At 42.2% G+C, this 22989-nt stretch overlaps 1 protein-coding gene across 11 annotated transcripts in view; it reads left to right on the forward strand.

Annotated features, from left to right (window-relative positions):
- The window catches only part of RAPGEF4 (Rap guanine nucleotide exchange factor 4), a 286855-nt gene that overhangs the window by 261450 nt on the left and 2416 nt on the right, over positions 1-22989 (forward strand). For all 11 annotated transcript variants that reach the window (XM_027055477.2, XM_027055478.2, XM_027055479.2 and 8 more), the window contains 7 exons: positions 936-1061; positions 1483-1661; positions 4548-4638; positions 8447-8497; positions 10488-10575; positions 10984-11048; positions 20970-21024. In XM_027055477.2, the coding sequence (XP_026911278.1) occupies positions 936-1061; positions 1483-1661; positions 4548-4638; positions 8447-8497; positions 10488-10575; positions 10984-11048; positions 20970-21024 (655 nt within the window). The remainder of the gene's footprint in view (positions 1-935; positions 1062-1482; positions 1662-4547; positions 4639-8446; positions 8498-10487; positions 10576-10983; positions 11049-20969; positions 21025-22989) is intronic.

The following is a 22989-nucleotide window of genomic DNA, read 5'->3' on the forward strand; positions in this document are numbered from 1 at the left end:
CAAATCATTCGTTTTACTGAGGAGAAACCCTCTAGGTCATTTATCAAAAAATACAAGGTGAGATGAGTCAGTGGGATTGAAAGTTTTGAATGAGGGCGTTCCAGAAAGTAGCAGCGTTTGGTTTTCTGATGCCCTAGCCCAAGACACCTTGACCATGTGGATATCGTTTCTGGCTCAGCATGTCTCAGAGAGTGGAGATGTAACCTCAGTGCACAGAGCCCTCTGTCACCTAGTAAGCCCAGGCAGTGTGTTGTAAGAGCTGGATGGACAGCACCGTCACCACAGTCTCTGGCTCCTGCCGCATGCAGTAGGGAGTGCTGTGGCTAAATGTCCACAACTGCCATGCCAGCACCTGCTCCAGAACAGCTTTAGTGGAACACAGAAGGAAAACCTCCCCAAGAAATTCTTATATCTTCACCAGACAAGAGGCGTTGTTTCCAGGGATCTCCCAGGCCCCAGCACAGGTCACTCCTTCCCAAATCTTAATTGCCACGGTCCACGTTTTTCAGTCCCTGGAATTGATGACAGTGAGATGGCACTGCAGCTAGTGGGCATTAAGAGCAGAGGCATCTTTCTCCTCTGGGCAAAATCAAAGTTTCAAGACCCTCCTGAAAACATCTCCAGAATCCTTTCCCCTTGGGACCTCCGTAAAGCATTCAGCATTAAAAGTATTTATCTGGGGCCCCCGGGTGGCTCAGTCTGTTAAGCGTCTGACTTTGGCTCAGGTCATGATCTTACGATTCATGAGTTTGAGCCCCTCATCCGGTGAGGTCGAGCCCCTTCCGGGCTCTGCACTCTCTCTCTCCCCTCTCTCTGCCCCTCACTCGCTCTGTCACTCTCTCTCTCAAAAATAAATAAATCAATCCAATTTAAAAAATGTTTAAAGTACTTCTCTGCTCTGAGATTCTGATGTATTTTTGCATTATTATTCATAGACTCCCTTGCCAGAGCAGGAAGGCCCAACTGTTGGAACAATGGGAACTTTTGAACTGATGAGCTCCAAAGATTTAGCATACCAGATGACAATTTATGATTGGGAACTCTTCAACTGTGTGCATGAGGTAAGGTACTCGATTGAGAGCATTAGTAGGCACCATTGCAATCCTGGATGAAGTCTGCTGGCATTACTCCAATGCCAATGTCGGTTATGTGCTGCAATGTGGAAACCACATGATCCTTTTTGTAAATACTGAGTTGATTAATAAAGCCTATTGTAAAGTCTTTGAGTATCAAAGAAAAATCTTAATGGTTTACAGCAAGCTACGTCTTCCTGAGTATATTAAGCCAACGGCACCTCGTGTATAGTTATATATTTAACAAGCCTCCCTGAAGCCCTCTAGCTCTGTAGTACGAGTTGAATCCTGGCCAGTGATTGTATTCACATGTGCTGACCCATGTCAATTTGTCTTGACAAATAGAGAAGCCTCATTGGTGTTTTGATTGAAAAACAAAGAAATGAAATTGTTTTCCTTTCTTTTCTAGCTGGAGCTAATCTATCACACATTTGGAAGGCATAATTTTAAAAAGACCACAGCAAACTTGGATTTGTTCCTGAGGAGATTTAATGAAATTCAGTTTTGGGTTGTCACTGAGATTTGCCTTTGTTCTCAGCCCAGCAAGCGTGTTCAGCTCTTAAAAAAATTTATTAAGATAGCAGCCCAGTAAGTATCATTAGCTTAAGAAGAGAAAAACATTTGAGCTGCATTTTCATTTTGTTCCCTTAGGCTGCACCTTAAAAAAAAAAAAAAGCAAGATATAGGATCTTCTTATGCACAAGGAACAATCACAGGAGCTTCAGAATAACTGAACTCTTGTAAAAGATTCATTTCATATGGCTTTTGGAATACTGGACATCAATACATAATAAATTACCATCTTATAGCACTGCTGCTGAAGTCAAAATTGTGACCTCTTTTTGCTCTGAACTACCGTGGCTTTGTGCCTCCTCCAGTTTATTGAGTCCTTCAGCAAACAAAGTTCTAGAAAAGTTGTATTTAGAAGGCCGTTCAAGTCAATGTCCAACATGACACCATCTCGCCAGTAGAGGGCAGTAGAAACATGCATGTACATCAGCACGGCCCAACTTAGCCAGAATAAAATCAGTAAAATGCATAAAGCTGAGCTAACCTAGTACATGAAAATCATCTCCATCAACATCAGAAAAAGCAAGCAACTTATAAATATTCTATTTAATAGCACTTCATGGGAAACAATTTATTTACTGCAGGGGCCAGTTAGATTTCTCCCTGACATGAATTTAATCTTCTCCTGCTATTTAGATATGCCTGACAACCTCCTGTTTACTTCCATGTTTTTGGTATCACCACAGTGCTAAAAATAAAATGCTAAATGTGGCCCATGGCTGGGAGACTTCTTTCTAAATTCAGGGAGCTCTAGCACAGGAAGGTGGGGAGCACAAGTGACCCCCGCTAGCAATTTTCTTGAGCCAAATAGTTTAGATCCCATACAGAGTCTGATTTCCAGAGCTAAACAAAGAAGTAAATGCTGCTTGACATTTTATACACGCCAGTTTGCCAAATGCTCCGAATCATTTTGCCAAAAATTTGAGGGTTCAACAGCCTATCCAAACCCTCAGATTCAAATGCTGTTATCTCTTAATTTGGAAAAGCTGCCTTTTTGAAGAAAGATTTGGTAAAATGTTACTTATGAATTTCTGGCTCACAGGATAGCCATTTTTTCTAGGAGACTGAACAGCCTTGTTGCAAGGGACAGGTGCCTTTGCATATTTGGAAGGAGAGGATCACCGAAACTCTGAACATATGTGCTTTCCTGTGGTAAAGAGCACATCCGGTCTTCACCTTTGCCTGGCAGTGCTGGCTGGAGCCGGGGGAAGAGAACAGCAGTCTGCACACCTGTGTGGGAGATCAGACAACCTTTGGGCTTTCCCAGTCCCAGTTATTTATGGTGGAAACATAAGAGAGCCTTTCAAAAGCTCAGGAATTTTTTTTAATGTTTTTGTGTTTTTTACCTTTCTTCCTTCTGATTATGGAAATGAGTAGGTGGCTTTGGCCCTTGGTATAAATTGCTTTATATTATTTAACCTTTACTAAGCTGTGCTGCCCTACAGTGGAACTGTTTACACAGCCTTGCTGGAAAAGATTATGAACTCTCATAAACCAAGATCTACAAGAATGTGATCTAAATCTGGGGGGCAGTAGCATGCTTTACGTGGTATTTTTAGAGAACTTCGACAAATTCTATTTAAGCTCTTCGACTTGCCCAGAACTTTATGAAGTTGGGGGTTCGAGTGTTATCATCCCCTTTTACAGATGAGGAGACTGAGGCATGGGGATATTTCGTGACTTCCCTAAGGCGATAAAGTCAGTTGGTAACACTGACCAGAGCAGTGATCAGAAAGGCAGGTCTGTGTGCCTGCGTGTCCTTTCAAGATCACATGGAAAGGACAAAGGCAAACACATATTCGTGATGTTATACCCCTTCCACCCCAGGGGGTCTCTGAAACTCCTTTCAGCCCCTGACCTGAGAGCCACTGCCGCAACACAGCAAAGTCCTTGCTTACCTTTTCACCAGTGAGATAAGACCCATGATAGCTTCTCTGAAATCTGTTTTCCTCTTTCCACAGAGATCACTTGAGAATCACTCATTGCTTCTTCTGTAAGGATAACACAGGCAGCAAAAGCAATGATTTAATTAGCCTTTTGCAAGAATGTTCATCCGAACAGGATTTAATTATGATGCAGTCGACTTAGTCGACCATATTGATTTGGGTAAAGGATTTGCTCTTGTTGAAAAATTAATTCTTTCCCTTTTCAAGGAGCTGGTATGAGGAAGTTAGGGATTCCTTTTTTTTTTTTTTTCTTTAAGTTAAATCAAGTACCTAGGCTAAATATTGCCATTCTAATAAGAATCCTTGATATTGTTCCACAGTATTCTTATTCCCAAATATATACTCATAAAGGCTAATAGTTGCATAAGTACAGATTCAAATTGATCAGCCTCACTGACATCAGTTAAATGCAAAGAAAATAAGGTTATTTTTAGGTCAATTGTTTAGGTTATTTCTCAGCTTCATAGGGATTGTAAATTGATATTTCTCAACAAATTAGAAGCATTCACATGGCAGGTAGAAGTTATGACGGCTGTAGCAATATGACCTCCTAGTTCCTCTCTCAGGCTGCCAGAGGAGGCGTCCAACTTCAGGCTAAAAGTCTGAATGTCTTTGAGGACGTTTTGCCTACTTCTCTTCTTATCCCATGAGATGTTTCCTTCCATGTCCAATGAGGCTTTTAGGAAGCTTTGGGATCGTAGTAACGATCCCCAGGGTAGGGGTCTTTCAATTCCTTCTCAGAACCTGAACCTAGATGGCCAGAACCATTACAGTGGGAAGTCAAATAGCCGAACATGGTCATCCAAGTGGAACTTCTACGGTGCATTAAATCTATCATTGCCTGGTCTCATAAAGAGTCCTGACGAATATTAATGACTATCAGAAAATAGAACTCTAAGTTTTTTAAATCTCACTCAAAAGTGGCATTTTACTCCAACACGTGCCTCTTGTGTTTCAGCTGTAAGGAGTACAAAAATCTGAATTCCTTTTTTGCCATCGTCATGGGGCTAAGTAATGTTGCTGTAAGCCGCTTGGCACTCACGTGGGAGGTAAGCTTCAGCTGAGATCCAGCTGTGACTTTTGCCTTAAGAATAAAAACACAGGCTCACCAGTGAGCTTTTTGAATAGAAATATCACTCACACTGGTATAACAATGGAAAAGGTGGGACACTTTGAGGGAAGTGACCTGTCTTCCTTTTTCCAGTTGCCTGAGAGTATGAATTTAAAAAGGTATTGTCCTTTTGTGTAGGGGGGCGATAAGGGGGTCTTAGCTTCTTGGTCTCTACAATGTAAATAATAATACATCTGGTTCCTACGTACAACATGAATCAACATCGTTGCTTGGATGATTTCAAAGGTTTTTTTTGTTCATAGATTCTGTTCTCTGGAATGTCTGCTTATTGCTTTTGCAATAAGCCTTATCTATAATTAAGAGAGGACAGAAGATCCATTTTTAACCAAGTAGTCATTTTGCTGCAGGGAAAATTAGCCAGAAGGCCAACTGTTTGGCCCAGTTGAGTACTAAGTATCTCTTAACCGCCTGGCCGTCGGCTCTGTGTATGGAAGAACAACAGTTGGCTGATATTCAAGTTGGAGCAAAAGTTATGCAGGTGTATAGCAAATATGATTAATGGTTTGTTGACAGTTGGTTAATTTGTGGTACACATCTCCAATTTTCATCAGCTAAGTACTCAAAATGTGCCTGACCCCTACATGTGGTATATAGTTAAAGAAATACTAATCTCTAATAGAACATACACACAAAAATAGACTCTTACTAAAAATAAAAAAGTATGTGTAAGTGGGACGCAAAAAGAGGTCAAGGAGTAGGTAACAGAGACTTAATTTGCAAGGGTGCTTTTAAAAGGCACCAAAGGCAGCTGTTTGCATCTCTAAATATTTTCCTTAAAACATTTCCTTCCCCACTTCCCTCTTGAAACTGTTTTCTTTCTCCGTCTCTCCTAAATGTTTCCATTGTTTATAGGACAGGTCCTCACAAGTTCTTCTGTCTTGGGTTTCTCTTAAAATTCCAGGCAGATGCAGCACACAGCAGCTCATCCCCTGAATATAGGAATGAGGGAATTGGTGAGGCCTGCGTGCCACGCAGCTGTATCATCTTCCAGCTGGTAAAAGGACGGAGTTAGGGCTGCCACTGAATTGAAGCAATGAAGCCGTTATGCAGGCTCCCCTGTCGTGCAGCCCAAGGCTCCTGGAATCTGTGGAAACCTAGGGTTCCCTCTCAGACAGTATGCTTTTCCCAGCCGTTTTCCAGCATCTGATGCCCACGCGGAGTCTAGATGGTTTGGCTGGGAAAATCAAGGAAGGTATAAAGCCTGTAAGGGGTCCCGGAAGGCAGGTGTGAGTATCACATAACAGCAGCCAGACGTCAAGGCCATAGCACGGTGGAAACACGACCAGAGTCTCCTTTCTTGTCTAAAGAGAAAAATAGGAGGCTATTTGGGTTGAGCAAGACGGTGCAGTCAGCAAAAGGAGAAAGTTAACGGGGAATATGAAGAAATCCATCAGTCTGTGAGCTTTTGGCCTGTTGCTGAAAGAGAAAACCCCTCCTCATTCGTAAGATTTTATTTTATAAGGTGAAATATAATTATATCATTCTGTAGGAAGACCTTTCATTTGTAAGCATCCTTGATTTGGGTTGATCTACCCAAATCCATGCGCTTCCCATACGGGCCCCAGCAAAGAGCATGATGCCTCCCTCTCACAGGGGCAGTGTGAGAGACGGCGCCTGACCGCCCTCCCCTCCCCTACCCGGAACTACAGAGCACACGAGAAACCGTCAGTGAACAAAACGGGAGGAGTTAAACCTCATGACAAAGGGAATGGTCCCACTTGGAGGGGAAAGACCACTCTGAGATCAAGCAAATGGGAGTTAAATCCTGGAGCGCTTTCTGGGCTTTGGCAGCATTGACACCATGGGCCAGATGACTCTTCATTGCGGGCTGTCCCGTGTGATGTCGGATGCTTAGCAGCATCCCTGGCTTCAGCCTGCTACCTACCAGTAGCACCTGTCACCCCACCCCACCCCAGGTGTGACAACAGAAAATGTGTGCAGACATCACTAAATGGCCCCCAGTGGATGTGGGGGGAGGGGTGCAAACCTGAGCCCCGTTGAGAATCGTTGCTCTGGAGGCACAGGGTGTGCATAGATAATAGTATTAAGACCCACAAAAATATGTGTTGCCCTATGCCCTTTGACCCAAACACCAGTTAAGAAAAAGAGGTAGAAAGACCAATCTAACCAAAAATGTAATTCACTTCAAATTTTTAAAGTAGTCTGTGTTCGTAGAAAGTTATCAGCTAACGTGGTGATTTGGATACTACACATGGAATGAGATTCTTGCATCCTTTGATGCCTCTCCCAGCTCTCCTCCCTTTGGACATTCCCTCAGAGCAAGGATGTCCGGTTTCCCAGAGACCTAACTTGAAAAGAGGTACTAGGAAAATGAGCTTGGAGGACATGTGGGAGACTAGTAAGATTTTTGCACAGATGTTTAAATGGGAAGATGACAAACTAATTCAGCTATGAGAGAGAAAGAAGAGAGAGGAGCTCTCCTGTGATTGCAGAAGCCGAACTGGTGAATCCGTTGTTGCCGGTAGACTTCCCGTGGGAAGCACAGCTGAACTCCGGATCTCTAGGGCCGAGGACGGTGCTTCCACAGACTCGGGAGAGGATGCACGCCACGCTGCTCTGCCTTGGCGTGACCCTGTCAGAAGAGAGAAGTTAGGGTTACTAAGATCTCAGGACCCAAGCAAAGTGAGAGCCAGTAAATTCAAAGGTGACTTGATAATGGCCTCCTTGTGTCAATCGATATATGGGTACAGCCCACGGTGCTACCTCAGGTACTAAATTGGTAGAATCATCAGTTTTTGTATAACAGCAGGGCAGAGAAATCAGGGGGGAGAAATGCTTGTGTGGAAAAGCACAAGTATGTAAGAGAAGCCCTAGAAAGGGGCAGGTGATGTGAATTACAGAGGCTCTGGCCATCAGTAGCTGTGCCACGTTGGGCATGTCATTTAAACTGTGAGACCTCATGTGTCTGGGTGGCTCAGTCGGCTAAGCATCCAATTTTGGCTCAGGGCATGACCTCACAGTTCATGGGTTCAAGCCCTGAGTCGGGTTCTTGCTAATAGCTCAGAGCCTGGAGCCTGCTGTGGATTCTATGTCTCCCTCTCTCTCTGCCCCTCCCCTGCTCACACTCTGTCTCTCTCTCTCTCTCTCTCAAAAGTAAATAAACATTAAAAAAAATAGTAACAAAAAAAAAAACTGTGAGACTTAATTTCTTCCCTATAGTAAGCAAAGGTTTAATCTGTTCAAATAAATATTTATTAAGCAGTAACTATGTACCTGACACTTGTTTAGGCACTGAAGAGATAACAATCAACAAAACTGATAAGTTTCTGTCCTCATGGAGTTTACATTGTAAGGGAGGAGGAGGATTGAAATAGGTGGTTTCTAAAACTTTTAATCCTAATATTCTTTGGTCTAAATTCCTAACTGTGGGAATCGGAGAATTTAAGGTGTGGGAGGAGGTGATTCCAAACCACTTATGGTCTGAGAGTGCAGTCCTCCTAATGAATAATTAGAAAACATTATAAAAACAGTAAGACCAAAGCATCCATAGTTACTTTTGTTTCAATGAGGTTAAGAGTTTTAAAAGGTAAGTTCTCTATATTCCAGAATATGCTCAAATGACAAGACAGATAACAGTCTGGTCTGCTTTAGAGATGTTTGATTAAGAGCCAAAGAAATACATTTCCCCTAGAAATGGTAACACGTGATACAGATCTAGATATTGAATCCGACACATGAGTGTGGTATTTTCATTTCATTAACAGAAACTGCCAAGCAAGTTCAAGAAGTTCTATGCAGAGTTTGAAAGTTTAATGGTAAGTGACAGTGGCTCCTTTATTCTGTTCACTGTCTGCATTAATCCAGTTTCTGATTAGCTGAATTGAAGTTCTCATTTCAGAAATTTTACCTGTCCTTGTATGACTTTAAGAAGTTTATGATCCCGTTTTAGTGCTGCTAAAACAAGCATGTCTGACTAATGAATGGCACCCTCAGGAACCAACTTAAAGAGGACTTATGTCCCACATAAGGTCAATTTGTGTAACTAAGAAAAGCAGTGTAATAGGATCCTTTCCGCCTAGCATAGGTTGGCTATGGGTTGGAAGCTGCATTTTCCTTGGCTTGCCAAAATTATTGTTCCCCATTGGCTGGGAGGTGTTAACACCAGAAAAGGAGCAAGTAGGTCTTGATAGGAGTGATGGAATGGTCTCAGAGAGGGCACATGGGGCTGGCTGTGCAAGGCAGAGAGGAGGGGAGTCAGAACTCCCAGGGAGGAGGGGGTGCTTTGGGAGAGGGGGATCTCATGGTGGGGTTTGTTTTACACATTTTGTATTTGCTCTCAAAGGGCGTCTCTCCCCCTCAGTCCCTGCAGGCAAATCTCCCTCTCAAGCAAAAAACGAAACAAAAAGCAAGTTATTTTCATGTCAGCGGGGAAATTGTCTTAAAACAAAACTCAGGGCTGCCTGAGTGGCTCAGTTGGTTGAGCATCTGATTCTTTATTTCAGCTCAGGTCATGATCCCAGGGTCATGGGATTGAGCCCAGCATCAGGCTCTGTGCTGAGCATGGAGTCTGCTTTGGGATTCTCTCTCTCTCCCTCTCTGCCCCTCCCCACTGGCTCATGCTCTCTCTTTTTCTCTCTAAAATAAAAATGTTTTAAAATAATAAATAAATAAAGCAAAAATCAATTTAAGTCTACCTTTCTTTTTTTTTTTAATAATAACAACCAATCTTTATTGAACTCTGTGTGTTCCAGGATTGAGCAAAGTAATTTGTAACCATTAATTTATTTAATCACCAAACAATCCTATGAGGTAGCTCTCATTATTATCAGCTCCATTTTTACACGTGAGAAATTGAAGAACAGAGATTAAGAATCTTTTTTTGTGCTATGAACCAGCAGGTGGTTTTTTTTTCCAGGTTATTCTTTCTTTTTGTTTTATTTTTTATTTTTTTTAAATTTACACCCAAATTAGTTAGCATATAGTGAAACAATGATTTCAGGAGTAGATTCCTTAATGCGCCTTACCCATTTAGCCCATCCCTCCTCCCACAGTCCCTCCAGTAACCCTCTGTTTGTTCTCCATATTTAAGAGTCTCTTCTGTTTTGTCCCCTTCCCTGTTTTTATATTATTTTGTTTCCTTTCCCTTATGTTCACCTGTTTTGTCTCTTAAAGTCCTCATATGAGTGAAGTCATATGATTTTTGTCTTTCTCTAATTTCACTTAGCATAACACCCTCCAGTTCCATCCACGTAGTTGCAAATGGCAAGATTTCATTCTTTTTGATTGCCGAGTAATACTCCATTGTATATATAGACCACATCTTTTTTTTTTTTTTACAAGTAGTTTTTATTTTTTTTTCTGTTCATTTCATAGTTTTTTTATTATGAAATTTATTGTCAAATTGGTTTCCATACAACACCCAGTGAGACCACATCTTCTTTATCCATTCATCCGTCGATGGACATTTGGGCTCTTTCCATCCTTTGGCTATCGTTGATAATGCTGCTATAAACATGCGGGTGCATGTGTCCCTTCGAAACAGCACACCTGTATCCCTTGGATAAATGCCTAGTAGTGCAACTGCTGGGTCATAGGGTAGTTCTATTTTTACTTTTTTGAGGAACTTCCATACTGTTTTCCAGAGTGGCTGCACCAGCTTGCGTTCCCAAGTCTACCTTCCTTTTATAGCTACACTTGGTTGAAAACTATCTGATTGTGGGATAACAAACCTAGGTGTGTTAGGAGGCAGAGGGGGTGGTATGTGTGTCATTAGTCATTAACCAGCATCTCTTTGTTTCTCTAAAGGATCCTTCTAGAAACCACAGGGCCTACAGGCTGACAGTAGCTAAGCTGGAGCCTCCTCTCATCCCCTTCATGCCTTTGCTCATTAAAGGTAATTCTGAGGGAACCCACAGGTCAAGCCAGTGATGAGTGTGTGGGGAAGAAAACGAACAAGAGCCTCAACAGACTGATCTCTTTGGGAAGAACAGTCCTGTCCCTTGCACCTTCTTCATCACCTCCTCTCCCCCTTGACTTTTCTGAAAGTGTTAGGAAGATTACGGGAGCAGCAGGGATCCATGATTTGCAAGACTTGCTAGGGAAACAGTTAGTTTGGAAATTTTACTAATCTCAGGTAAAGTGCTTTCAAAAGTTAAACACCTAACATAAAAGGAACTATTATCAGCTTTCTTCAACTGCAGTGTTATGCAAATCCTCCAGCATAATCTAATGGTGCGATTGTGGTTTCTTAGTATGACATATTTCTGTTAGTGATTAGAATGTGACTTTTATTTCTTTGCAGATATGACATTTACTCATGAGGGGAACAAGACGTTCATTGACAATCTAGTAAACTTTGAAAAAATGGTACGTACAGTATTGTAACCTTAACCACAATGTTTCTTTAAAATAAAATTTGCATTTGTACTAATAAAGGAAATAATTTCCATATATGCTGCCATGTTAAAAAGGTAGTTACGCATAAAGGAGTTTTGAAATATTCGGCTCAAATTGGCTACCTATTTTAGCCTGTCAGTTCTCTTTTGTGCAACTGAATGGCATTTGTGCTGCAGTTCACAGCAGCAGCTAGCTTTTATGCCGTGTGCTTCGTCCTTGGCTGCCTGTTGCTAAAATGCGTGAATGTTCCAGAGTGACTTCTGTGTTGTTGTTTTGTTGTCAGGTTTGTAGAGCTAGACTTCCCTAGGATGCCTTTGAATTGTTTATCTGTTGAGCCTGACTTCAGTGCACATAGGTAAAAGGCAACTCCATGGCAGATCTTTCTTGCGGAGTATTCATCTAAATGTATAAATAAATAAAGTTCACCCAAGTTCAGAGAGGGAACTTGAAAATCTTCACAACCAAAAACAATTTTTTAAAGAAATAACAGAAGTGAAACTGGCACGTATTCAGTATTCTGCAGCTCCCTTCATCAAGGAAAAGCTGTTATCTGGCATTGGTTACTTTGCAGTTTATTTTCTTATCTTCCGTGAAGCAATAAAGCAGGTCATGCCAAAACCTATCTTTAGCTACAAAGTGCATGTTAATGGAATGCTCCATTGTCTTCTAAATCCTTTGGCTGCAGCCTGGATGGATGAGGTGTTACAGCCTTAATCTCTGTGTCGGTAAGCATCTGCCTGGGGTTATGGTTTGCAGTGGTGAATGTGGCACTGCAGGAAAAGCTCAGAACTTGGGAGTTCAGAAGACACGAGGTTCAATTCTCAGCTTCGTCCCCCATAGCGGCCCCATACGTTCTCTGTGCGTCCGTTTCCCCAACAGGAAGTAGCGATCATGCCTACTCTCTCCATGTCTGGAGATTGTCAATGGGTCCAGGGCATGTAAGCATTCCTGTATGCCATAGAGTGCTATAGAATTCTTCTCAGAAAACTGTTCTTCTCATCATTCCTTGGTATCCAGCCGGTATGTATGACTCCAGGGCAACTGGAAACATCATGCAGTGATCCTGTAAGGTTTGGACCATCCAGCTTTGGGAATGAGCAAGCCCAGCCTGGTGAAGAGGTCGAGCAATTGCTGGGCAACAGGTTTCCATGTCTTCGGCTTGTTAGGAAATAGCACATGAGTTCACACCTCCTCAAAAGGACTCCATACTAGGTGGCAAATATTTCCTCAGCGGTCTTCCCCTCCAAAGGCAGAGTACAAACATCTCTAATACTGTGTCAGTTTAGTAATTCTTTGGTCAAAGGAAAAAACATTCTTTTGTCTTGCTCACTTATTAGTATGGAGAATTAAACATATTTCCCTGATTTCTCAAAACTTGTTTTCCAGAAATGAAACATTTAGCAAATAGGTAAAGAACCTTCCAGATCACTTATGCAGAAATGCAAACTGAGGGGTAGCTGAGCCAACTATGTGACTATAAAATATACATGTGCACAGAGGCGTAGAAGTCAGAGTTTCCTAAAGAGTTGACTGAGCTTTAGAACTCTTGATCATTAAAGTTAACTGAACAGAACAAACAAGGATAGCAAAACTATCTGTCAAGGAGAATGAAAGTTGTTTCATCTGGGCTTTTAGATCTTGGTGTTGCCTCCGTAACCTTCAAAGGAAGAGTCGTATTCATTGGATATTAAGAGAATTCCCCTTCTCCACTTCTCCACTTCTCTACTTCTCTACTTCATGCCCACAGCCATGGGTTCTTAAATGCCTACCTGTGAGAGGAGACCCTTCATACCCTGCTCCTCACATCCCGTTCTCAGAGAGATTCCACGTTAACTTAAAAGCAACTGAACGGCCGGGAGAGCAGTTCAGCTGTGATAACAGAAACCTAAATTGACAATGGCTTAAGCAAGCTAAGTTGTTGTTGTTGGTTTTTTCTTCACGTGAACGTCTAAGCGAATGTGATGGCTTATGAAGCAGTCAAGGTTCCCGGCTTCTCCTCCCTTGCCGTATCACCATGGTCCAAAATGGCAGACCAGCACCACCCCACTGCAGGTGCAGGGAAGCGGAAAGGGAGAAGGTGAAGAGAGTGAAGGGAGGACTGAAAGAGAACTGTTTAGCTCTCTACTAGAGCAACTATCAATTGTATTTCATTTAATAAATCACACCACGAGAAAGTTTAATTTTACAATTACCTTTCTGTGAGCTTAATGTTACTGGTAAATGAAATGGAATTTCAAAACAAGATTCGATTATGTTTTTTAAACCTGACCTTGACCACCCTGGCACTTGTTGTTAGCTTTCCCACCTTCTATCCCCATAAACAAGCCCACCCCTGTTCCCATAGCATCACCCCCGCCACATACAACTCCCACTAGTGGCCCCCCACTGACGCTGTGTGTCTTGGGAAGGATACAACTCTCTTTTCAAGTTGATGTCCACACCCCTTCCCAGTCACTCATCAGCCAGGCCAAGGTGGTGAGCAGAACTGGCAGACTTTGTGGAGCTGGTAGGCGGTGTCCCCAGAGGGAACCCCTGCCAGGGGCAGAAGTCACCAGGGAAGCCAGGAACACAGATGCCTTTTCTTGGTGGCAGCATTGCCCAGTCACGGCAAACTACTGTGCCAGCCCTAAGTATTTTTATTTTGAACCTTTTTACCCTTGAGGTATGAAATGAGGATTAGAGAATTTGTTGCATATTGGTTTTCAGGATTTATGAGTATGAACAAAAGAGAATTCACACTCTGATCCTTATGCAAAAAAAAAAAAAAAAAAGGCAGACATTCTTTCATTTGGGGGGAACATAAAGGAGTATTCAAAAAAATGTTTGAATAAAGCCCTTTGTATCTTTCTATGGCATACATGAATATTTATAACATTTAGGAGGTAGACTAGCAAAGGATTAGAGGATAATATGCTGGCTGGCTGCCACTATCCCAGGCTGCATAAAGCATGCTGATAGCCACGGATGCTACTGTATTAGGAGGTTGGTTCTATTTCAGACATACCCATATTTAGGTGTATTTATTTATGAACATTATTTTAAGATAGTCATTTTATTTGGAATGAGAGGCATGGGGCAAGCTTCTACACTTCTGGAAACATTAACAGAAGCTAACTCATTGAGGAAAGAGAAATGCTTTGAATCCTTTTATTTCTGTATCAGTAATTACAGCATTACGTAACTAGCAATGATATGTTTTCTATCACCAATAATATTATTACAAGATCCATGGAGAAAGCATCAGATTTATATCAAGCTATGGAGAAAAGAACCTCCAAGTAAAAATCAAAATGTTCAAATACATGCAGTTCTCAGAACTTTCCAACACAATAAAAACCTACAAGAGGACCTTGCAAGTTTATCTCTTTATATAGAACTCACAAACTGGGCTAAAAGCAGATTTTCCAAAAAATATGTTTCAAAGCAATGCAGTATGTGTTGACTGTTCCGGCAAAGGGTTTTGCTAGGAAATGCAAAGAAATCCCATCATCTTTGACCATTAGGAAATTATTTATAGTGAAGAAGGTAAAACATAAACATGTGAAATATTAAAAGCAAAAAAAGATATAGAAACTAGTTTACAATAGTAATAAAAGAGATGTCCAAAGGCACAAAGAGAGGTAACTTGAGCTATATCAAGAGGAAAACAAAACCATGTTAAATACAACAACATAATGTAATCAAATCCAGACTTGTTACCCTGAGCACCATCCAGCCTCACCTCACACTTCATCTTCTCTGTATTCAATCCAAGTTGGCAAAACCAACCTTTTTTCTGTTGTTTTTTTTTTTTTCCCCCTGCCTCGGGGCCTTTGCATTGAGTTGCTACCTTTGCCTGAAACTGTCTCTCTGCTAGTCTTCATCTGTCTGGGCTTTCTCATCATTCGGGTCTCAGCTCATGTGTCCCCTCCTCCAAGTGGTCTTTCCTGACCACCCTCAAACATTCTTCTTTACTTGTCTGTCTTCCCCACTAGAATATGAGTGTCCTAGACCAGGTATTTAATCAGTTTTGTTCACTGATACTTCTCTAGCACCCAATAAAAGAATAACCCAGTTATATTCCAGTTTGGGATTTAATCCAAAAGTGTTTTCTATTTTATTAGAACATTTGATTAAGCGGAATTTCCCAAGCACTTTGCATTACTGATAGTTTATGCAAGATGATTCCCTCAGCCTTCTTTCTGTTCCTAACTGGACATCATCCTACCTCCCCTCCTACCTGTGGTGCTGTGTCTGCCTCTCATTGTCCTTTCCTGAATGCAGAGAAGCACAATAGTCTGCATTTGCCTGGACAGGCACCTGAGCTACCATGTCCCATGGCCATGATATGTACAATGTACCGTGAACATCTTGCACGTTACATGTGCATATCTGTATGTCACACACCTCTTGGATATTAAAGATCCATAGCCAGGGGACAGGGCTCAGGGTTCTTTCTCAAAAATGCATATAGTGGAGCCTGGCTGAGCTCCCGGGCCTTTTTGTCTTTTATCTCTGTTCCTTACCATGCAGTTAATTCTACTTGGTTGCTATCATGGGCACCATCCTTGTAGGTGAGAGACTATATATTTCTAGATCTTGTGGGGAAAAAAGTCCTGTCCTAAATATATGAGGATCTGATAAAATAATCAGGTGATATAGATGTGGTTTTACACATGCTCAGCAAGGAATTATTGACGGAGATTTTTTTTATTTGATAGGCATTCAGATGGACGCAGAGTCAAATCAGTAGGGGCAGAAATAAGAAAAGGTAACGTGGGAAACATTAAGAACAAGGTTGGCAAAGATCTCAAGTGGCGAGAGAAGGAAAGGCCAAACTGTTCAGGGTAGGCATTTAAAAGAGGGCTGAAGTCCAGGAGCGGCTCCTCAAAGGACTCCGAGCTGAGAGGCCACATAGCCTGTGAAGAGGGAGGCTGTCCTGGCAGCTGTCTGTCTGTGGGAGGGAGGTCAAGAGAGTGTAACAGTGCAAGGTGGCATTGCCTGGAGGGCCTGCTGGTCTGAACTTGAAAAATAGACAGAAAAGCCTGTTCCTCTTCAAGGATGGGAGAGCTAAGGGAAAGCTGGGCCCGGGGGACCAAAGTCAGTATAGAGGTGGCCAGAAAAGCTGGAGACAGCCTGCTAGGCTATCAACTTGTCTGGATAGGCACAAAGGCAGAAGTTGGCCAGCCCCCTCCTGAGGGCACGGTACCACAGAAAGGTAAACAGGGAGGTCCAGGCCAAGGGCCCAGTCTGAGAAGCGCCTCCGGCCCTTCACAGGATTCAAGGGGAATTACCTGCATCAGAGCTGGAGGGAAATGTGTTTGGAACTGCAGCCTCAGGGCCACTTGCCTGTGCCGGGTTGGAGTACAGACAGCCACTCGCCCCTTCCTATGGACAGCACCTTTGTACTGGGCATCTTGTAAGGCAGGCCCTGGGAGAGACTTCTGCTTCTGAATCGCTCTGTTTTCAGCTAAAGAAATAAGAACTTGAGGGTAGTTACAGAGTCCTTGGCTTGCTACCTCCTTTTTCTTCCTGAGCTTCCCTCCATGAGTTCATGTCCTGAGGGAAATTCATCAGCCTTCCTGTGGGCCCATCTCCTAGCCTCCCGGGTCAGGAACCGCACGAACATATTAATTTGTGCAAATAAACGCTGAAGACCTGGACCTAGAATTAGTCTCTGGAAAAAGGGGGTGGCTGTGTGCGATCTGAAACGTGGAACCCCAAGGTTCTAACTTCTGACTGTGGACTGCTTTCTTGGCGAGGGCCCTTGCAACTCTGAGGTGGAGATTCCCAGTGGGGGTGGTGGGGACACATCAAAATCAGTTCAGGTGTGGAGCGGGGGGGTCACACTGTCCACCTATACTGATGGTGAGAGCGCCTTCGAAAGGAGCATATTCTCCTCACTTCACCCTCCACGTACAAACTGGTATTTTAATAAGCCAGTTGCGAAAGGGAGTGTGTCATAAACCTCAGGGTTGCTGAGATGGGGGAAAAAGATGGGAGGCTCTGCCTTGGAGTAAGCAAGTATTTCCCCACCGCCTGGCATTATAGGAAAGCTGCCTGGCCTGCTCCAGGCGGGCCAGCCTGCTCCGGCAGGATCAGCGAGCCTAGGGTATAATCTTTGGCTTCATCCCTGCTGTGGTAGTTGGATAACAAAGCCTGTGTTTCTCTTTAACCTTAGTTTCTGCCAACCTTAACTGAGAACACCAGTGAATGAATGGCTGTTTGCCGTCAAAAACAACATGTAAGGCTTAAGTCTGCAGAAGGATAGAAAGACTCTAAGCAGATAAATGCAAAATCCTCCACTTTGGGCCAAGAAATCAACTGCACATCTACAGAGAATGAAGCTGTGTCCAAACAGCTCAATGAAATGGGTTCAGAGGTTTTATCCGCTAGTAGTTCAACAGATGTCAGTAAGGTGACTTTTCTTTAAATTGTGGACTCAGACCTGTAGCATCATCTAGATCAAGGAAGGAAAATAATTCTTCTGCACTCTGTGATTTGCTTAATCCAGGGCACCGTGCTAGAGACTGCCTTAAAGAGACCCAAACAGGTCTTATGGAAAATTGTTAAAGCGATTGGCAATACTTCACAATTTTTATTTTATTTTGAAGTTTATTTATTTATTTTGGGGGAGAGAGAGAGAGCAGGGGAGGGGCAGAGACAGACACAGAGAGAGAGAGAGAGAGACAGAGAGAGACAGAGAGAGAGAGAGGCAGAGTAATCCCAAGCAGACTCCATACTGTCATCATGGAGCCCGAGGTGGGGCTCAAATTCACAAACCGTGAGAGATCATGACCTGAGCCGAAATCAAGAGTCAGGTGCTGGGGCGCCTTGGTAGCTCAGTCGGTTAAGCGGCCGACTTCAGCCGCTTAGGTCAGGTCATGATCTCGCAGTCCGTGGGTTCGAGCCCCGCGTCAGGCTCTGTGCTGACAGCTCAGAGCCTGGAGCCTGTTTCAGATTCTGTGTCTCCCTCTCTCTGACCCTCCCCCGTTCATGCTCTGTCTCTCTCTGTCTCAAAAATAAATAAACGTTAAAAAAAAATTAAAAAATAAAAGAGTCAGGTGCTTAACTGACTGAGCCACCCAGGTGCCCCAGAATTGGCAATATATAGATTGAACCAGAAAAGACTTGGGAGGTGGGGAGGCATCCACAATGGTTGTCTTCTCGTGTTTCAAGAACTGTCCTGATAAGAAGGAACTAAATGTATATGCTGTGGCTCCAGAGCTCACAACGAGGATCGGTGGGTGAAAAGCAGAGGGAAATGACTTTGACTGAGAATGACAAAGAAATGTCTAATAGTTAGAAATGTCTAAAAATGGAAGGGGCTGGCCTTGGCGAGAACGAGTAGCTCTCGCTGGATGCATCCGAACGGTGGGAAGCTGCTGTTGACAGGCAGGCTATAAAAGGCATTATGCACCTTGCAAACACTTGAAGAAGGGGACTTCTGAAGCCTCTTTTGGCAACCCAGGAGAGAGCCTGGTAGTTGGGTGCAGCTGTTAACAGCATAGTGCAGGTGTCTATGGGTGCAAAAGAGGGTGGAGTCAAAATATCAAGTTAACCCTTCTTTGGCCTTGTGAAAGCATTCCGTAACTATGCATCGCCTGGCAGTGCTGGTGGGGTTCACAGGCGGTTACCGAGGGTTTACATATTGCAGCATTTCCCTGCGGACCTCACGGAGGAAAACAATGGGCCTTGTTGCAAAGCCAGGTTTGGATTTCAAAGTTAAACTGAAGTTACCTCTGAGTACAATTAAAAAGGATACGTCAAAATTAAAACCATTGTTAGAATTAATCAAAGATTTAGAAAGGTAGAATGAACTCCAGAGCTGGAAATTACTGATTTAAACAATTGTTCTCACATTTTAAACCACATAATGAGCTAAAAATTATGAAGCCTCAGAGTATAGCTGTAAAGAGTAGTCTAAAACCGAAGTCAGAATGAAATGTTTTAGCTTTCAAAACTAAAAAGCAGAACAATTACTCCCTACAAAATGGTATAGGAAGAGGTTTCTGACCCCTGCTAATTGTTTTATTATTCTTCAGAGGGGCACTCTGGCAGCATTTCCCTGGGTTTTCAGTAATTACACTCCATTCAGTATCTGAAGAATTACAATAATTCCACACAGAATATACTCGTGCCCTTCCGATGCAAAGCCTTTACAGAAGTGAAAAAACAACTTACAGTAAATTAGCAGGAAAATTATCATAGTTACTGTTTATTTCAGGGCTCCATATATCAGAGGCTAATTCTACATTGTATGTTACGTTTTCTTGGAGGTATTTGTAGTATATTTCACATGCTGACCAACAGACATGCTGGTTTTTAGGATCTTTTATGAAAATGACGTTCAAACTTTTCCAATTGCCTCTCTGTGTATGAGAAATTACCCGGTGCAGACGCATGTCACTTAATGCTTGACAGAGTCCGCAAAACCTCAGTATTCAGCAGGCTGCGATCAGTGTTCACATACACTTGTAAAGCTTTGACTCTTCTGTGAGTTTTTTTTCCCTGTCAAATAAGTTGGGGTTTTGTTTGCTTGTCTGTTTTAACACTACAGAAGATTTCTCAGTCATTTTGTATACTTTGGCAAGCCAAGGGTCCATGAGAGAAGAAAGCAAGGACTAGAATTACATGGCCACTCAGAGATAAGAAAATCTCTTTCCCTGGCTGGAGCCTGATCAATTTTCTGCTCGTGTTAGAATTAATCCACCATCTCCGCGGGACCCCCTTTAGAGTCTGAGCAGCAAAGGTGTCCTGAGACAATACACAGAGTCTGGGGGTCCCAGCTGCTGTTCAAATACCATCAGCAAGAAATGTGCATACATTCTGGCTGAGAAATGGTCTCATGGATGTTTTTCCCCATGTGTCTGCCCTTCGTATTTTTCCTCCTTTCTTCTTTTGTCTTAAACTAAGTTGAGTGCAGTATAAAAAATTCACTTGTAAGTCTTTATGGCAACCAAAACATTACAAAGAAGCTGAGAGGATCACTTAATGACAAAATTAACAAAGGTTAAATAAGTTGCCATCCATCCATAAAGTTGAATACCTACTCGTTTTTTAAAAATGCTTTAAAATGCAAGTGGCATGGAAAACAGTCACAATGCCACGTGAAAAAAATGTATATCACAACAGAAATACATATGTAAAATATGACTTCAATTGTTTGAAAAATTTTTACTTACTTATTTTTAAAGCATTAGAAGGAATTGTACTAAAATATTAATGAAGTGACTCTGTGAGGTGTATTCTAAGTGACTTCTACTTTGCTCTTAACTTTTATTCATTTTCTCAAATGTGCACGCATTAGTGTTATGATCAGAAAGGAAGAAGAAGGAAGGAGAGAGGAAATCAGATAATTGAGATTAACATTAAAACACACACTTTGGCTGGAAGATTAGAAGGGTCAGTAATGCACAGTGTTCAGAAAAATGTATAGGTAGAATATTTTGATTATATTCAGTCTAATCTAATGCCTCATTACTGAGTCCTGTTTCTTATGAGGCACTTGATAAACTAACCTTCTCCAAATCTCGGATAGTCACAAATTCGCTTACAAGTTCACAGTGACCTCTGGGAAGGGATGGTGAAAACGAGTCCTGAGGAGTAAGACACAGTCTGAGAAACAACAGACTGATTTTTATGTCAGAGGCACAAACAACTCAACTAGAATTATGCCATTAGTACTCCTCATCTGAGAAGTGCCTTGTATGTGTGACTATAGATGCCTCTTTCAAGTAATGAAACCTGTTCTACATCAACCAGCTGCCTCCAGATAGTCAATGTCTCAGAGCAGAATGTTTTTCACGGGCTCAGGTGTTACTGAAATAAATCATGGTTTGGTTTCCTTTATGGACTATACACTAAGCTTACTTGCATTTCATTCTTCCTTTTTTTCTCTATTCTTTTTAGCGCATGATTGCGAATACTGCCAGAACAGTGAGATACTGCAGGAGCCAGCCCTTCAGTAAGTTAAATGCTACCGTGTGCTGCAATCTAGATCTGGGTGATTAAGTCCTTTTTAATGAGGCTACTGAGACATTCTAGAAGTCTGGGTAGTATTTGATTGTGTCAGGGGCACTTTGGACCATGAATTCTCATGGGATAGAGGCCTTGAGTTGAAGGATTTTCTAGCTGTAGAACTAGAAACTAACCATAGAAATACTATTTTATGAATGAACTTAAAGAGAATAAATTTGCTCGTTCTAGTGTGACTAGAGACGACTAAGGCATGATCACCAACGAATCCTGCCTCAAAGCAACTCTTTATGACTCACTGCTTGATGTTGAGAAACTCACATCAACTCCTGATGACTCAGTTCTGTCGTTTATAAACTGGGAAAGATAATATTTATTGTCTCTTGGGGTGTTGCAAGAATGCATTAATGGGTATAACACATTTGTAAAAGGTCCCATAGCAGGAATTCATATTCTATTTCTAGTATTCTCAGGTGAATTTAAGATGTTCTTCCTAAATCTGAACATATAGCAAAATAACTGCTGCCATACAATGCTTTAATATAAAACTATTACCAATAATAAATAGCAACCTTAAACCGATGGGGATTAGGTTGCATCACAGAACCAGATCAGCTCGCCAGACCAGTGCTGCTGTCTCCTGGGCTGGGACTTTGGGTGGGGGTGGAGCTTTGGCTCCCTCGAGCTGGGCTGGGAGTCAGAAGGTGGCCCCTATAAAAGTTCTTTGCTAAATTCATTGTATGAGTCACTTGAAGTCATTTGGCTCATTAAGCCAACATGATCATTTGAGATGGACGTGACTTTGAGGCTACCAGTACTGTCCCTTCCAATAAACCTTGTGCTAAAAGAAGCTAAAAGTTTCTCAATTTACTAACCAGAGCTGTCTTTACCCTCCCTAGCCCAGGACTGGCTCAAAGTGAGGGTTTGCTAACGCAGGATGCCAGAACTGAAAACTGCTCACTTTTTAATGTACAGAGGGGGAAAAAAATCTATGAAAAGTAATCATTCCTTAGGGAGCAAGTAGCCCTTTAAAAATTTTACTCAAATGACTGTGCCTCCTCTTCCTTCCAAAATGGGAATAGTCTTGCATGTTGTCAACCGTTCCTGCGTGGATTCTGCAAGGATTAAAATGTCTCACATCTCTTCATCTAGTAATTTACTGTATGTATAAAGGCATGGTCTTAAAGCAGCCATACAAGTGAAATATGAGAATATATAAGTGATGTCAGTCTACAACAAGGCCCATGAACCCATGACCCTTTGGGGCTCTAGGAAATTCCTGAAATGAAACACAAAATTTCTGTGCCTGAGAGGGTTTGTAGCCTTGGGAAGGTTCTCAGTGAGATCGAAGAACTGTGATAGAATATGTTTTGTTCCATAAGCTTCTTTGGAAGTAAATCCTACATTCTCCTACATCTTCTCCTAGAAAAGTGGGGGTGGGCTGGGGGGATTTTATATATATGTGTATGTATGTATATATATATATATATATACACACACACACACACACACACACACAATATCCACTGCATATGTTGAAGTTATCAGTAACTGCTGGTAAACAACAGCTGCTCAACTCTGAAGTCAACAGTCTATAGATAAAGCTATAGGAATAGATTTGTAAACATTGTGGGAATATGTACAATGTAATTACAGTGTATTGTACATATAGAGTACACTGCCAGGGAAAAAGCGAGGAATTAAACACTGTGGTATTATTTATATGTGATAATTATACTGATGAGTTTCTTCCTAGAGCAAGTAGGGGCCTTTGTATTTTCTCTCTGCTATTCTGTGTTCAGACCTGCAACACTACCCTCCACCCCATATGCAGATGGCATTCTAACTGTCTTTGGGAGTGATGTCAGTGCCCTGCTTAGAAAAGAGCCCCCTACTGGTGATCCATGGGGCAGAGGTAGCCCATGGACCACAGCAGAAGTGTTGGGTCTACACA

This window comes from Acinonyx jubatus, chromosome C1 (assembly GCF_027475565.1).
Source record: "Acinonyx jubatus isolate Ajub_Pintada_27869175 chromosome C1, VMU_Ajub_asm_v1.0, whole genome shotgun sequence".
Lineage (NCBI taxonomy): Eukaryota > Metazoa > Chordata > Mammalia > Carnivora > Felidae > Acinonyx > Acinonyx jubatus.